At 35.5% G+C, this 15,647-nt stretch overlaps 1 protein-coding gene across 1 annotated transcript in view; it reads right to left on the reverse strand.

The window, feature by feature from the left end:
- LAMA2 (laminin subunit alpha 2) overlaps positions 1–15,647 on the reverse strand; it is an 886,276-nt gene that overhangs the window by 34,425 nt on the left and 836,204 nt on the right. The window contains exons 51-54 of the mRNA XM_064360706.1: positions 8,954–9,092; positions 6,887–6,898; positions 3,525–3,645; positions 699–875 (exon numbers count right to left, since the gene is read on the reverse strand). Coding sequence (XP_064216776.1) covers positions 699–875; positions 3,525–3,645; positions 6,887–6,898; positions 8,954–9,092 — 449 coding nt within the window. The remainder of the gene's footprint in view (positions 1–698; positions 876–3,524; positions 3,646–6,886; positions 6,899–8,953; positions 9,093–15,647) is intronic.

Raw genomic sequence — 15,647 nt, forward strand, 5'->3', positions numbered from 1 at the left:
AAAAAATTTTTTTTAGAGACAGGATCTTGCCATGTTGCCCAGTCTAGTTTCAAACTCCTGGGCTCAGGTGATCCTCCTGCCTTGGCCTCCAAAAGTGCTGGGATTACAGACATGGGCCACTGTACCTGGCTGGTTGATATTCTTTAGGCCTTAACATCCTTGAATGCTATTGGGCTACAGTTGTCCATGTCTGTGTTGGTTGTGCTCTACTTGCTTTCTCCCAGGTCCATTCTCTGCCCTTCTTTGTGTCCAGAGAGGACAGGATGGGTCAGGTCCAACAGACTGCGTCACTTCAGCTAGTGCAACTGGGAAAATGACCTTAGAGGAATTATTTAAATTTAAGGGACCGTAGCTGAATATCTACAGATCTGATAAGGAGTTGGACTTGGAGACAATAGAAATTAAAATAATGTGAATATATTTTAAGCTGTCCTCTTTATATATACATATGTTAAACCCATATGAAATGTAGGTGCAAATATGAGTGTGACTTTACACCTGCAATTGACCAACAGGAACATCCTAGAGAGGACAATTGTCCTGGGGAGATGATTCGAGAGAGATAGGAGGCCAGCATGGAAAAATGGTGGAATGTTCAGTCCTTGCTAGCTAAGATGACAGCAGAAATAAAGGAAAGCAAGTTAACTGTTTTATATAAGCATGAGGGAAAATGTGTTATGAACTAGGTGTGAGGGTACCTGTCCAGTCTGCCTTCGTTTTCTCCTGCGTGGTGCTGGTGTCCCTCCACTTCCCAAAAGAATGATGCCGGACTCATTCTTGGTGCTGAAGGACAGGTTGATTTCTGTTCCTACATCAATTGGCACAGGGGCAAGCTCCACAAAACCAGGCTTAGGAAAGCTAACTGTGTAAACATTCTGCGAGCAAAGGAAGAGTAGAAACCATTAGAAATGAAAATTTAAATTCTCCATCTCATTCACCCTCCTCGATGCATTTAATGTGATTATGAAATATATCGTAGTTTTAGAAAGCAGGAAAACCCACAGTTACCTGGAGAGCTTAAAAGCAGTTGAAGAACTATTATTTCTAGTTATATAGTAACTTCAAATCTTCTGAGCAGTTTGGGTTAAAATCAGAATTATAGCCTCTACTTTTATTCTAGAACTTTTAGTTTTAAATATAGAAGATTATCACTGTTAGATATGTTTTTCTGTTTGTTTAAACCAAAGATTTTAGCCAAACTGACACAGGCAGGTATATGTCTATCAATCTCCCTAAGTTTCCCTTGTAAACACTGTAACTAATATCTCTTGAAAAAACTCTATCAATTAATTGTTTATGTTTTACAGATGGGTATGACCATTATCTGTCTGCATTTTTTTTCTCAGTGATAAGACAGAAGCCTTAAAAATAAATAAACCAAACACCATATAGTCTAGTTTTTTCTCAGAATTAAAGTAATACCATTGTCGTTACTGGGTATAAAATTAAAACAGTTACATTTCAAGTAGAACTCTAAAAAAGGTGCAAAAGGGAGAAAATTAGCTCCCCATCCCAATCTCAATGCTGTGCAGAAGCATTCTATATTTCTTTCTTTTCTCTTTCTTTTCTCTTTCTTTGTTTCTTTCTTTCTTTCTTCTTTCTTTCCTTCTTTCTTTCTTTTTCCTTCTGTCCTTCTTTCCTTCCTTTCTTTCTCTCTCTCTCCCTCTCTTCTTTCTCTCCTTCCTTCCTTCCCTTCTTTCCTTCCTTCCTTCCTTCCCTTCTTTCCTTCCTTCCTTCCTTCCCTTCTTCCTTCTCTTCTTTCCTTCCTTCCTTTCTTGCTTTCTTTCCTTCTCAGCCTTGCCCCCATCCTCTCTCCTCCTCTCTATATTTAAAATGAATCTGATAGACATGTTTATTTCTAATGTATTTTTTTTTCCTTACATATGTGGAGGATATCACTCTGTCAGTAAATGTAGATCATCACTTTTAACGGCAGGAGGACTTTCTACTCTGAATGTCCTAGCATTTATTTAAACAAGCCCATGTAGTTAGGAATTGAAAGTGCTTAAAGTATTCATTTTTAAAGTCCTAGATTTTGTTGGAGTAAAAGCAAGGACTTCTTTAATGTAGGTTTTTTCCTCCCACAGTGTTTCAAGATCAGTTAAATGACACAAGAGTTGGTAAAATATATAATCTGTTTTCTATTCCAATTTTCAAACCATGGAGTTTTAGATAGTTCAGATAAAACTACTGTGCAGACTTTTCAATATCTATCCACATCAAATTTCTGCCTCATATTTTAGTTGCAAAATAATTTCTGGTTACTGAAAAGAGCCTTTACGGAATCATAATTTCCACGTGCAGAGGCTATTCATTTTCTGGACAGTTTCCATCTTCATGTATGTATCTTTTGAATGTGAATGAGAGTTAGGCTTTGAAGATTAAAACTAGCAGTAAAACTTTCTTTAAGAAGCCAGTATGGGTCCTTAGAGTTTTCATTCTTAATGTATTTTCCTTTTATTATTCCCAAACTTCTCAGAGTGGGTGCCTATGGCCTATTCCAAACTGGGGACTGTAGGTATGAGCAATGAAGACCCTGAAAGTTCTGTTCCAGTCTTTAAATCTCATCATTCAAGTGCTGGACTCACTTTTTCCTTCACCCACATTTTCCCTTCATTTCCCAGAATTCTGTTGGAGTGGCTTAGGATAATTTTAATTAGAAGCAATAGCCAAAATGAATACTTCTATTAGAATAGATTAGAATATGATAAGTAATGTATGAGAATGATATATTTAACACTTTCATTTTAAAAACAAGCTCATCACTATTGAGTTTCTATAAAATTCTTGCTAATATTTGCTGTTGACTATTGACTCTTAGTTATAGATATTTTAGGAGTAGAGCTATGACCTGGGCCTTTCTCACATATGGGTCGGTGTCAACTGAAGAAACAGTGCAAAATAGTTAAATGAAAATAGGGGAATGCTAGGATGCTTTAGCATCTAATAAGAGATACTGAGGATATCAGCTAACAAAGGACTTTGCAGCATGTCAAACACAAGTCTTTGCAGAGTTGGATGCCACAGGTCTCAGTCTATGTTATTTCACAGACAAGGGAGCTAGACTTCGAGGTTGTGGACAATATGCTGTGCGCTAATGGTTTTACAGTGTAAATTACCACTCGCTATTTTGTGTAAACTTGAATGGTTCCAGAAAAAAATGTAAGGTCGCTAATAAAGTTATATGTAACACATAAAGGTAAAATAAATCTGAAATGGATGCCAAAAATGAGGAAAAGGGAAAAGTAGGGTTGGAAATAAAGAAACAGAAAAGAGGTTAATATTAATGATATATGCTATGAAGAGTATACATTTGGAAAATTGGATCACAATTCTAAGACTTCATAATACCATTTCTATCATCGTAATTTAGAGAATACTTTAATCTTGCTTTATCGTTTAAGAGTAGGATGAGTAGAAATCTAAAATATATTAACAAAAGACTGATCCTTGTAGAAGTAGTCACACTAAGTAAGTGAAATCTGACATAAATATATTTAGAGAATCATCAAAAATAGACCAACCTCTAGGGTACATCCTTTGGTAACACCAACATAATCAGGACTACTGAGTATATTGTATGGAGTTCTTGAAATTTCAATATCTTTGAGGCAGCCGGAATATTTCCTCAAATTTACTTCTGGCCTATTGAATAGTCAAATGGAAAGCAAAAGCAATATCATTAGGGTGACGGTAGTGTAGTCTCTGACTACTGGAAGGAAGCCTTATGGAGCAGACACATGCAGGCACATGTCTATCAAACTGTGCACATGTATACCCAGCAAACTCTGGTTTCCATTACCTACTGGTTGGTCTAATGGGATGTTAACACTATCCTGTAGAAGGAGTCTTTTTTTAGTTCTTCTTCTCCCCTTTAACAATAATCTCACCCACGGCATTTAAACATGAGGTACAGGAATTAACTGACTTCTTAATTAACGCTTTATATGTCTAATGAATTAAGTTTTCTTTTTTTTTCACCAAAGAGAACATAACTGCATAGGCAGCATAAATAAACTACGTGCCAAAAAGTTTATATTGCTCAAAAGTTAGAAAAAAAAAATCTGAAAATGTTTATTTTGAAAACGATTTTTTTAATTGAGGCTTTTTTCTTGGGAGATAGCTGAAAAATAATATTACATATGTCTTTAAGGCTTTTAAGTAAAATAAAGTCTAAGAAACACTCTTTTGGATTAAATAGTCTAAAAACAGATGTTTAAAAATTAAGTTTACTGATCAGGTGTAGTGGTTCATGCCTGTAATCCCTGCATTTTGGGAGGCTGAAGAGGGAGGATCACTTGAAGCCAGGAGTTCAAGACCAGCCTGAGAAACACAGTGAGACCCTGTCTTTGCCCCCGACCCCAAAAATAAAGTAGCTGGGCATGTTGGTTTGTGCCTAGACTCCCAGCTACTTGGAGATACTGAGGAGGGAGGATCTTTTGAGCCCAGGGGGCTGAGGCTGCAGTGAGTTATGACCATGCCACTCACTCCAGCCTGGGTAACAGAGTGAGATCCCTGTCTCAAAATTTAAAAAACGGTTTGTTTTTTTTTACAGATTAGTTTATTCTATGGATTGACCGCAGAGTCTGTATTCTATATTAGAATAATAACAAAATGAAGCAACCAAATGCAAAAACCCATACATTTCATTTTTTCAATCAAATTGAAAAATGACTTTTATACTCAAACTACACTTGAATGTTTACTTTTGCAGGCTACTTCATAAAATGGGGCAAATGTGCCAGCAGATTAAAAAATGAAGTCCTTGCCCTTGAGTCCAGATGTTGCAAGTGATCTGAGTTCTCCAAGACTCAGTGTTGTTGTATGTGAAATGGGTATGATAATAATAATCACAGTATCTACATGATCAAGTTGTGCAGGTTTACTAAATTAAGGAACAGCCTTGCACACAGTAATTGCTCAACGAACAAAGGCTAGCAGAATGCTAATGATGTTGATACTTCTTTAATTATAACAGCGCTGTCCCACAGAACTTTCTGTTATGACGGATATTGTCTGTTCTGCACTGTCCAACTCAGTAGTTACTAGTCACATGTGGCTATTGGGACTTGAAATGTAGCTTGTCCCAATGAGAAACTAAATATTTATTGTTACTTAATTGTATTTAATTTATAGTTAAATAGCTACTGTGACTTGTGGCTACTATAGTGAACAGTGAAAGTATATAGGAGTAAAAAAGATAATTCTTTATGTGGCATTAATCAGCATTGGCATCAATATATTGTACTTGATAGGGTGATGATTAATTCTCTCTCATTGTCCCATGATGCCAAGTTCCCTTTTTTATCTTAATGAAAAACACATAGCATGAGGAAAAACAGGTGGAGAAACAAATTAGACCTTGGCAATGTACATCAGGTGATTTATTTCATGTCAGGTATCCGTCTGTTTCCACCTCTAACTCCTTTCTGGAATTTCTTTATTTTCATTGATAATTTTTTCTTGTTCCCAAGGTTTTGTTTTTGTTCAGTCACTATGTTATTATAAAGAACTTGCCCAACTGGAGGGCGAGAATCTCATTTATATTTTTCTTGTATAATGCAAAGGAAATGGTGAACTTCCTTAACAGTGTTCACTTGCTTCTATATCTTTCTTTATGGAAAGACTGACTTATCACAGTTTTTTTCAGAGGTCTCGTTAATAAAGTAAATCATACCTATAAGTTATGTAGTTAATTGTTTTGTGGAAACACAAAGAACCATTCCACAATATGATTTAGTAACCTCAATATTAGGACAATCACAGGGGATAAATAGTCACATAAGGTGACTGGACTCAATGGAAACCACCGGTCTGTTTCTTGAGGGTCACCACTCAAAGGCAAAATGACAAAGCCACAGAGTGATCTCCAACATATATTTCCATGAAAGTCAGCCTTTGCTTTTTAGCCATCTCAGCACACATAGCACAACTGGTGGTCTGAAAACTGTATCATGATAAAACACATGGTTTATTTTTTCCCTACTTTCATTTCTGTATATTCTATTTCTCCTGTTAAAAATCTAGCCTTCGTTTTAAAAATTTCTTGGATCAGTTCGGCTTTATTATCTTCTTTCCAGAAATTTGGCACAGCTGTGCTCTGACATGCCAAAACACCAGGCTTTAGCTCTAGCCAGAGCATACCAGCCTGCACGTCTCTGGGGTTTGGTTAGCCATTTATGGAGGCTTGCTGCTCACAGCTTTTATGCTAATGCAAGTAAGAATTAAAATGCTCCCGAGAAGCTAGGAGAACTATCTCATACTTCTTTACTATTCATGCAAATACTTATTTTAAATATAGTATTTCCAGAGATTCCTTCATCTGGCACCATAGCTAGTTTTAAATAAACATGTCAATAGATAAACAGCTTTGACAAGAGGTGCAAAGGCTGTGTAAATGTTTGCATATCTGCAGGCCTGCAAAAAGCAAGAAGGCAGTGGTAAGCATGTGAGAGCACAGTTTGATTCTTCAGCAGACAGCATGGTACTAGGGAGGCCAGAGCCAGGTTCAACCCAAGAGACCACTTTACTGTGTTCCCCAGAACTAGACTGTGTATCAGAAATCGACCAGCTGCCTTTTGAGTGTGCGCTGCTGGTCACCAGGGGCACTGTGCGCAGATGGTGGAACAAGTGAGCAGAGCAAATCTATCATCACTGCCAGTGAGACAATTCAACTTGCAGCCCAATTGGTGGTGGGTAAGCAGCAGAATGTTGGCCAGCAAGGGGCAGCGTGAGAACTCTCACAGAATGCACGGCTTGCTCATGAAACATACTATGAACAAAGTTGCACTGGTGTTGCTCTGCTTCTGCACGACTGCTTTATCTAAGAAGCCACATTTACCCAACCCATGCACTGGAAGAAGGCATGCATAAATTTAAATTTTACCTTGCTTTCATACTAGGTAATGGGAAAGAGAAAAAAAAAAAAAAACAATTTACTTATAATTACATTTTCGTTTAATAAAACAATAAACTTTAATCATAAATCTTTAAAAAAAATCATTTCACAGGGATCTACCAAGGAAAGAAATGCAGAAGCCCCAACAGAACTAAAAATAGACATATGCCCTTGACTGCAGTGAAATTAGAACTGAAATACGACCACAGCTCACACTATTATCTTGGAAAATTTTATTTTGAAATATGAATTTAAAGTACTTGTTCTTATCAATCTAATAAATGGGAAAGTGAACAATGTCACTATTCTGCAGTATTCATGAATGGCTTATAAACATTGCCTCTCAAAGAGCTTGAGCTTAACAATGCATATAAAAATAATTTATGTTTGCCACATCTTTTGCACTTTGTCATATTGAGAATCTGTCTGCAGGCAAAATAGCAGGTAACTATGCATGTTTGGTTTCTTTATCAATCACAAATATACCTCTAAAGGTTGTTTTGAAATAATGTGCCACACTATAGAAATATACTGTAATTATGTAATGCTGTACCATGAAAGTAAAAACATGTTAGTGACAAAGATTCATTTAACACATACAGATTTTAACAGATTTTACAGGCTTTAACAGATACACCTTTATAGATGATTCCTAAAAATCGCTTTATGATAATTAAAATCTTCACTAGAATAAACAAAGCTAGATTTGAATAACCTTAGTTTGGCTGTATTTAATTCACTCAATAATATATATTAATGATCTTGTAAAGTAAATCTTGGATTTGAACAACCACTAGATTCCTACTATTTAGTATGGAGCCTGTCACACAGTAGATACTCAAGAAACATTTGCTGAATGACAAGTCATCTGGTAAATGAATTTCTAGGTAATAACTGTGGTACTATTCAAATTTGATTTGTAATGTTTTTCTGACTTGACACTTTAAATGTATTTCTTTTCTAATAGAAACACATTACAATGAATGAAGATTTATTTACACTACAATTTATTTACACTACGAAGCTCATCAGATAATTAGACAGTTGCTTCATATATGAGTTTAGATTTGGGGAAAAGAAATTTTAGCCTGCACACTAGCTGTCATAGAATGAGACTGAACTTTCACTGCTCATTTGGGAAATATGAAAATAACTGATCAACATACTTTTCAGATACTCTGGGATTTTTCAAAACATAATCTGTCTTTTTGGAGTAGAAACACCTAGACAGAACTTTTATACCCTTTAAAAACTACAAAACTAATTAAGCAAAACAAGAAATTAAAAACATGGTAGTTTGTAATAAACTCCTATAGTTTAACCAAAATCAATTAATCCCATTATAATTAGAGTTTAGTTAACATTTATTGAGTACTAAATACCATCCATATAGACTATCTTCTGTTTTATAACGAGCAGTAAATTAACTAAGTAGCATGTGAGAATTTTCTGACTTTTTTTGTTACTTTATTTTTTTGAACTAACTAAATTAGGAAGCAAATGTGTCTCCCTGTACTGCTAGCTAAAATGCATATGTGAAATTAAGAAAAAAATGTTGGCATGGGCATGAGAACAACCAATATAGTTCTTGTATTAGGCATATGGGAAAGCTCCAATATGCCATTATGATACTAATGCTAGGCAATAAAATAGGTTATACTCATAGCATCCTGGAACACTGACTAATTTTCAGAACACTAAGCAATGTCAGAGTGCCATTATCTCCAGTGAATGTACAAGGAGAACAGCAATTACAAGATCCACATTCAACTCTGGCCTCTACCTTTAATTACTTTCATAATTCTTTTCAGCAGGTGCATATAAAGGAAACAGCAACTCCAATCCATCTCTTCAACACAGATGTCAAATTAGTCCTTTGGTTTCTAAATCCTGGTGTTGTTCTAACATGCAACATGTTTTTTTTTTTTTGATCAGGCCTTTCTGCAACCAGGGGTTATATGACATTCCTATTGTAATTAAACTTCAGAACTCTAGTGAACACAGTGGTCATTTAATTAAAACTTAATCCTTAGCTTTACATATAAACTAAATTACCTCAAGTTTCTCAGCGTTGGCAGGCCACCAAAATATATTTTGTCATCTGCTTTCAAGTCAAGACCAAAGTTGTTTCCAGAAGATGAAGTTGCTATGTTCTCCTCCTGATTGGTATCGATATCTACAATTGATATATTGGCTGTAAAGGAGATAGAAAGTTTAACATTTTGAGTAATATCAACCATATCTATATCATCACTAATACTTCAAGACAAATTTGGTTTAATTCTAGAATTCACATTGACTTTCTCAAGCATTTTTACTATACTTAGCAATTTAATAATTACAGAAACAAAAACATCAATAAAATACATTATTAAACTATCCCCCAAAGAGAGTGAAAGTAATAGCTTGAACACCAATGAAGGCAAACCAATGAAGATAAAAGAGATAAATGTAAATGGACATCAAAGATCCATTTGATGTAGTTTTCTATAATCTAGATAAGTAGCTAGAAAATAAAGGAAGATTAAAACATGCTAAATAACAGATATCTAATTAGAAATCAGATAATTAATTAGAAACATGCTGGCTCTTTCTGTAAGCTTCACTATCCACAAGAACTACTGGGATTTAGACTCATCTGCAAAGTGTTACTGTTGTAAAATACGGTTGTACATGAAGTGGAAGGGGATGTTGTACAGGGAAGTGGTGGGATCCAGGTCCACTGTAAATTGCATTTTAGACTGGGATGCTAAGCGTTGTGACAGAGGTACAGTCTTCATGCCTTATGGCTTTTTTCTTGGGTCTCTCAAAGTATTTTTAACGTGATGAAGATAAGAATTCAGAAATAGAAAAAAGGAAAGAAGAGGCACGTCTCTGTTCAAACTGCATTGTTTAGAATGCAGGGGATCTCGTTGATCCCTCTCACTATTGCCCCCTTCTTAGGGGTCAAGCTAGGCTTTTTCTGAATTACATACTTTTCCACATTTCCATAGACTCAGCCTTTAACTACTTCATATGCATATTGACATCAGTTCCTTAAGATGATAGATTTGGCCTCTAAATCTTTGCCTGATGCAGGATCTGAATTAGCAAGCGTTTGAAAATGGGCATTTGAACCAGTGGGTTATAAGGGAATTTCTAAGTGTTTATTCTTTAGGATGCTAGTTCTTGGATGTTCCTGGCTCAAATAAATATGACAAATACTGGGTTATACAAAGGTAAACATTTATCTTCTTAATTTTGTGGCTGCCCAGATCTTCCAGCATGCTAATATGCAATGCAATGCTCCAAGAGAAGGACATAGAGCAAAAAGTATCACCCAAATTTATTTGACCATGAAATATTATTATTTTCACTCAATCCATCATCTTTTAGAATCAGTGTTCTTTGGAAAACACAGAGAAACATCAAATTCAAAAATTTCCTTGAAGTTTATAACCCTATTATTTCAAAAAAATACATCTTCAATAAAGTCAAATACAATGCCTTATTTAAAAAGGACCAAAATCAAATACACAAACCAATAAACACCTCAAAGCAGACTTTTGTAAAAACAAACAAGAAAAACACCTAAAAGAATAAACGTCCTATTAAATATAGTTAGCAAGTTAAAATTTTAAAATGGGATTATTTTCACACACATATTTTATTATTTTTATATACATAATTAGTTTCATATACATATATCTCTTTGACTGGACTGGTGACTAAAAGGAAATAGATAAAACTGTTTTCAAGACTTTTTCATACATATTTCTTTTTATCTAGATCAGCAAAGACATTTTCATATGGGGTTGTTGACTGGAAGATGAAAATAGTCTCTTTCTGCAGACCTGGTCAGTATTTTAATGGTGTCTGAAAATGAGATTCTGCCTCTCTATCACAGGCAAGCCAGTGACTGAAGGTAGTTTTCCTCCTTATCCATGAATGAATATATGCATTTTTAGAAATCATTTTAAGAAAAAAAATGATTAAAGAGCAGAAACACAATTGAATTGAAATTCACTGGCCCAAGAGGTAACTTTGGCAGAGACAGGATGGCATATTTCTACTGACTTAAAGGAAGGGCTTTACTGCGTCCTTCATGAGTGATACTGATGAAGTGGGTTCTACCAGGAAATGCTAATGCTTGCTCTTATTTCTTGCCCTACTTTTTTTCTTTACAGAATAGAAAAGTAGGCTATTAACACAAAATTTTATAGTTGATGAATTCAGACGTTATTTATAAGTAGGTAGGGAAATAAGGGTTTTATTAAATAATAGACACAGAGTAGGGGCTTAACAAATAATTTATAATCAGTAGTGAGTTGTTATAAGCTAATGGTTTTTTACTTTGGTTACTCTTTTGTCCTCTTTCTTGATCCACTGGAAATCTAACTGAGTGTTCTCAATTTTGATTCCATATCAATGCATTTGGGGGATAGGGCACACTTCTATCAGTGACTGTGGTTCTGTAACTAACTCAAGGAAGACGGGGAACACCCTCCTGAAGGACTGTACTTGGGGACAGTGCTTTTACCCACTAGCTGAGAATAATTCACGTAAAACAAGTAATCTGGTCAGTGAAAAGCAGCAACAACCCACATTGCTGGAGCCTTATTTCAATTCCTCTCCCACTACTCTGTGACTCTGGTCTTGCTAAAAGTCCCTAAGGACCTCCCTATATCCAAACTCAGTGGAGTCCTTTGAATCTTTATCTTCATCCATGTTTATGCAGTATTTAATGCTGTTATCATTTCCTTCCTTACAGGAAATTTCTTCTGGCTTCCAAAACATCAAGCTCTTTGGCTTCTTTGAGCTTTCATTCTCAATCTCCTACCCTGAGATCTATTTTTGAACACTGTTAAAACGTTGATGTTTTCTAATGTCCCTTCCTTTGCCCACATCTCAGGCTTCAGCCATCTGGGCAGACTCAAGTTTATATCTATTTTCTATGTAATTTTATACAAATGTACTCTTTTTTGTCTGCCTATTTGGATATTCATCCTATTTGTACATATATTCATATTTTCTTATTTTTAACTGCTGAGTAGTATTCCATTGTATGGGTATACCACAATTTATGTATATCTATTTACCTGCTGATGGATATTTGAGTTGTTTTTAGTTTTTGAGTAACCTAGATAAAAGTAATGTGAGCATTCTAGAACAAGTCTTTGTATAAAAATATGCTTTCATGTGTCTTGGGTGAATAATTAGGAGTGAAGTGACTGGTTTGTATGGTAGATGTATATTTAGTCTTTTAAGCAATGGCCAACCTCTTCCAGTGTTATGCCACTTTCTATCTTCAGCAGCAGAGTATGAGTTCCAGTGGCTCCATCTTCTGGCAGCACTGGGTGTGGTCAGTCTTTTTAATTTTAGACATTCTAATATCTGTGCAGTGGTATCACATGGTGGATTTATTTTGCATTTCTTTGATGTCAACTCCTACTGCAACTCTTACTTCAAGAATCATTTACCTCCTGCCTAGACTATTATTGAAGCTAATTGTTCACTTTGTCTTCAGTTTGGTCTTCTGAAAATACATCTTCCACACTGACACTAATATATTTAAATTGAAATTACCCTGTCACATCTCTACTTAAAATCAAGTTCATCAAGATGAACTGCAAACTCTTCAACATAGTTTAAACAGCTTCCTGTGATCTGGCCCTCTTGCCAACATGCTCAGCACTGTCTATTATCACTCCTTTGAAATTTAAACTCCAAGAATTCAAAGTAATTATAACATCAGCCCAAATAATCCATATTTTTATACATTTTATCTTTTCATATGATGCTTTTTGGCCTGGATTGCCCTGCAACTGCTTCCACCCCTCCTACCTACCCCCCACCCCCAACCAAAAAAAGGCCTTAGGGCTCAGTTAGTGCCTTATTTCCCTCCCTCCATAGTGTCTCCCTTGGTGTTTACTGTATCCTACAGAATTTGCTTACTTGTGCAGCAGGTAAGTTATTCAAGGGTAGGAACTGTATGCATCTTCATTGATCCAGCACAGCATCTGATGCATAGTTGGTATTTAATAAATGTGTCCTAGAAGAGCTAATCTTATCAAAGCAGGTAGTAAGGTTATTTTGCCAAGCCTTTCTTCTCTTCCTTTTAAATTTAGATTTCACTGCTCTAAGTGTGATCTTTGGATATTGCTACTGCAGGTCAAGGACCATATGCTTGTAATCTATTGAGATTGAATTTTTCAACTTTATATGAGTCTGTATTTTTCTTTTGCGAATTATTTGTTTATAACACTTGCTTTCTCCACTGTGGCTTCCCAAATGCTTTTCTTTTTATAAGGACAAATTAATACATATTAACTGACCTGCTATAGTAACAAAATGCTTTAAAAGTATCAGAGAAAATATATTGGATATATGAGAATACAAGTGAAAAAACAGCTAGAGTTTTATTACATGCATTTTTGAGAAGTTTCTTCTCTGGTGATACATCTCTCTCTCACACCAGAGATGACAGGGAATGGGAAATAACCATGGGCAGGAGAAGGCAGAAGTTCCCCGTCTAATCTGAGAATCAAAATTCTGAACAACTGAACCTCATAAAGCTTAATTTCTTTTTAATGATGATACCACAGAGATATATTAGAGAAGAAAGGAGAATTGATTCATGTCATTAATACCCAAAAGAAAAGTGAGAATGACTGCTTGGTGCATTTGACAGGAATATTCAGAAAGGCAAAAAGCAATGTGAGTCTAGAGTCAATTTGAAGGCCAAGGAGAAGACTTATAAATGAGAGGATATCAGCCAACTGTGTCAAAGTGATTGAACTAGAAACCAGAAATGGAACAGATCTTTCTGATTTCTGGACTACAGAGTAGTAACAGTAACGGTAACAGTTAGTGGCTCTAGTAAAATCTGGAAAAATTAGACCTATTGGGGGAAGAACTTTCTGAATTGATGGAATGTTGGAGTTACAATAAACCTGAAACTTATTTTTAACTACTTTCAAACTTAAATGATTCTGTAACTTGACCGTTGACTAACATTGATTCAGAGCACAGATCTTTTGGTTATTTGTTTAAATGGACAGAATAAAAGTTGAGATAGCAGACTGATTATGGAAATTAGCATTTCCAAGGTGACCATTTATACAAGTTGTTCTCCTAAGTTGTTGAATCATTTTATCCCTGTTTGTTACTCTGTACATTAACCAAGCATATTATTATCTTTAGGGTTTATAGCATTAGCCAATTCAGCCTAGAGTTCTCGATGTTTTTATTTTTATTTTTATTATTTTAAAATTTTAGATTTGGAGGTGCATATCCAGGTTTATTACATGGATATATTGCATAAGAGTGAAGTATGGGCTTTTAGTGAACCCATCACCACACAGTAAACACTACCCAACAGGCAATTTTTAAACCTTTACCCCGCCTCCTCCCCACCTGTTTTTGGAGTTTGCAGTGCCTATTGTTTCCATCTTCATGTCTATGTGTATCCATTGTTTAGCTTCTTGCCTTGTAAGTGAGAACATGTGGTATTTGATTTTTTATTTCTGGGTTATTTCAGTTAGGATAACTACCTCCAACTCCACTCATATTGCTGCAAAAAACATGATTTCCTTCTTTTTTATAGCTGCAGAGTATGCCATGGTGTATATATACCACATTTTCATTTCTCAGTTATCTGTTGATGGATATTTAGGTTGTCTTTTTTCTTTTATAATGCATATCCATCTTTTCCTTCTTTCTCCAAATCTGTTATTCTATTACTATAGAAGAGAACTTAGTGGGGAGACGCTAGACTCATCAGACTCAGTAGCATCCTAAATTGTTACAAATCTCAAAACTGCTGCCAAAGAAACTTTACCAAAGCACAAGTCTTATGATACCACACCCTTTCTTAAAACTCTTAGAGTTCTCTGTATCCCTACAGTTTTCATGATAAAGTTGAAAGTCACTCGCTTAGCTCATATGTCCCCTTATACACTGGTTCTGTTATCTCTTGGCCCCTAGTGATAATTTTCCGCCAACATTCATCCATGTAGGTTATGGATTCACTTGTAGTTACTAAAGCATCTTCCAAAGTGTGTTCAGCAGAATGCTGGTATTAGAGGAATGGAAGGATTTCTCTGATTAAAGAAATCTGGGAAATTCTGGGTTAAACAGTTAAATCTTCTTAGTGAACAACTATACAGAGCTTCTAATATGCAAATGTGCATTGTGCCTCTCTTACACAGGAAAAATATGTAGTCTAAAGAATCTATAAAAATATATATAGTATAAAGCACTCCAGTCTAAAGAATCACAAAGCCAGTGTTTATCCCATATGAGGAGTTTCTCTAGAGTTTCATGTTGGAAATACAGTTGGAAAAGGATGTTATGCTCTCTGATGACTCCAGGCTTTCACACAACGTTCACTACTCCAAAATGTCCATACATGCTTTTCATCCAGCTAACTCCTCATCCAGCTTATACCTCAGGGGCACTCCAGGGGAAACTGACCTCTCTGTTTGACTTAAGTGTCACTCTTCTGAGATTGCTAGCCAGCTATACACATCCAGCAATTAGCTCTCTATCCTCTGACCATTGATACTTGTCTATCTCCCCATTGTGATGCAAGTTACTTGAAGGCAAGAACTTAGAACTTCATTTAGTTCTTACACAGTGCTTAGAAGTTGCTTGGCAGTATGTATTGAACGCAGAAATGAAAGACAGTACAAAGTTAAATTTAAATTTTCACGAAATGTCACATTGGCATTAGCAACATTAATTAGGCCTATTTATATTAGCAGAAGTA

This window comes from Aotus nancymaae, unplaced genomic scaffold (genome assembly GCF_030222135.1).
Source record: "Aotus nancymaae isolate 86718 unplaced genomic scaffold, 86718_ANA_hifiasm-v0.15.2.pri h1tg000040l, whole genome shotgun sequence".
In the NCBI taxonomy this organism is placed as follows: Eukaryota; Metazoa; Chordata; class Mammalia; order Primates; family Aotidae; genus Aotus; species Aotus nancymaae.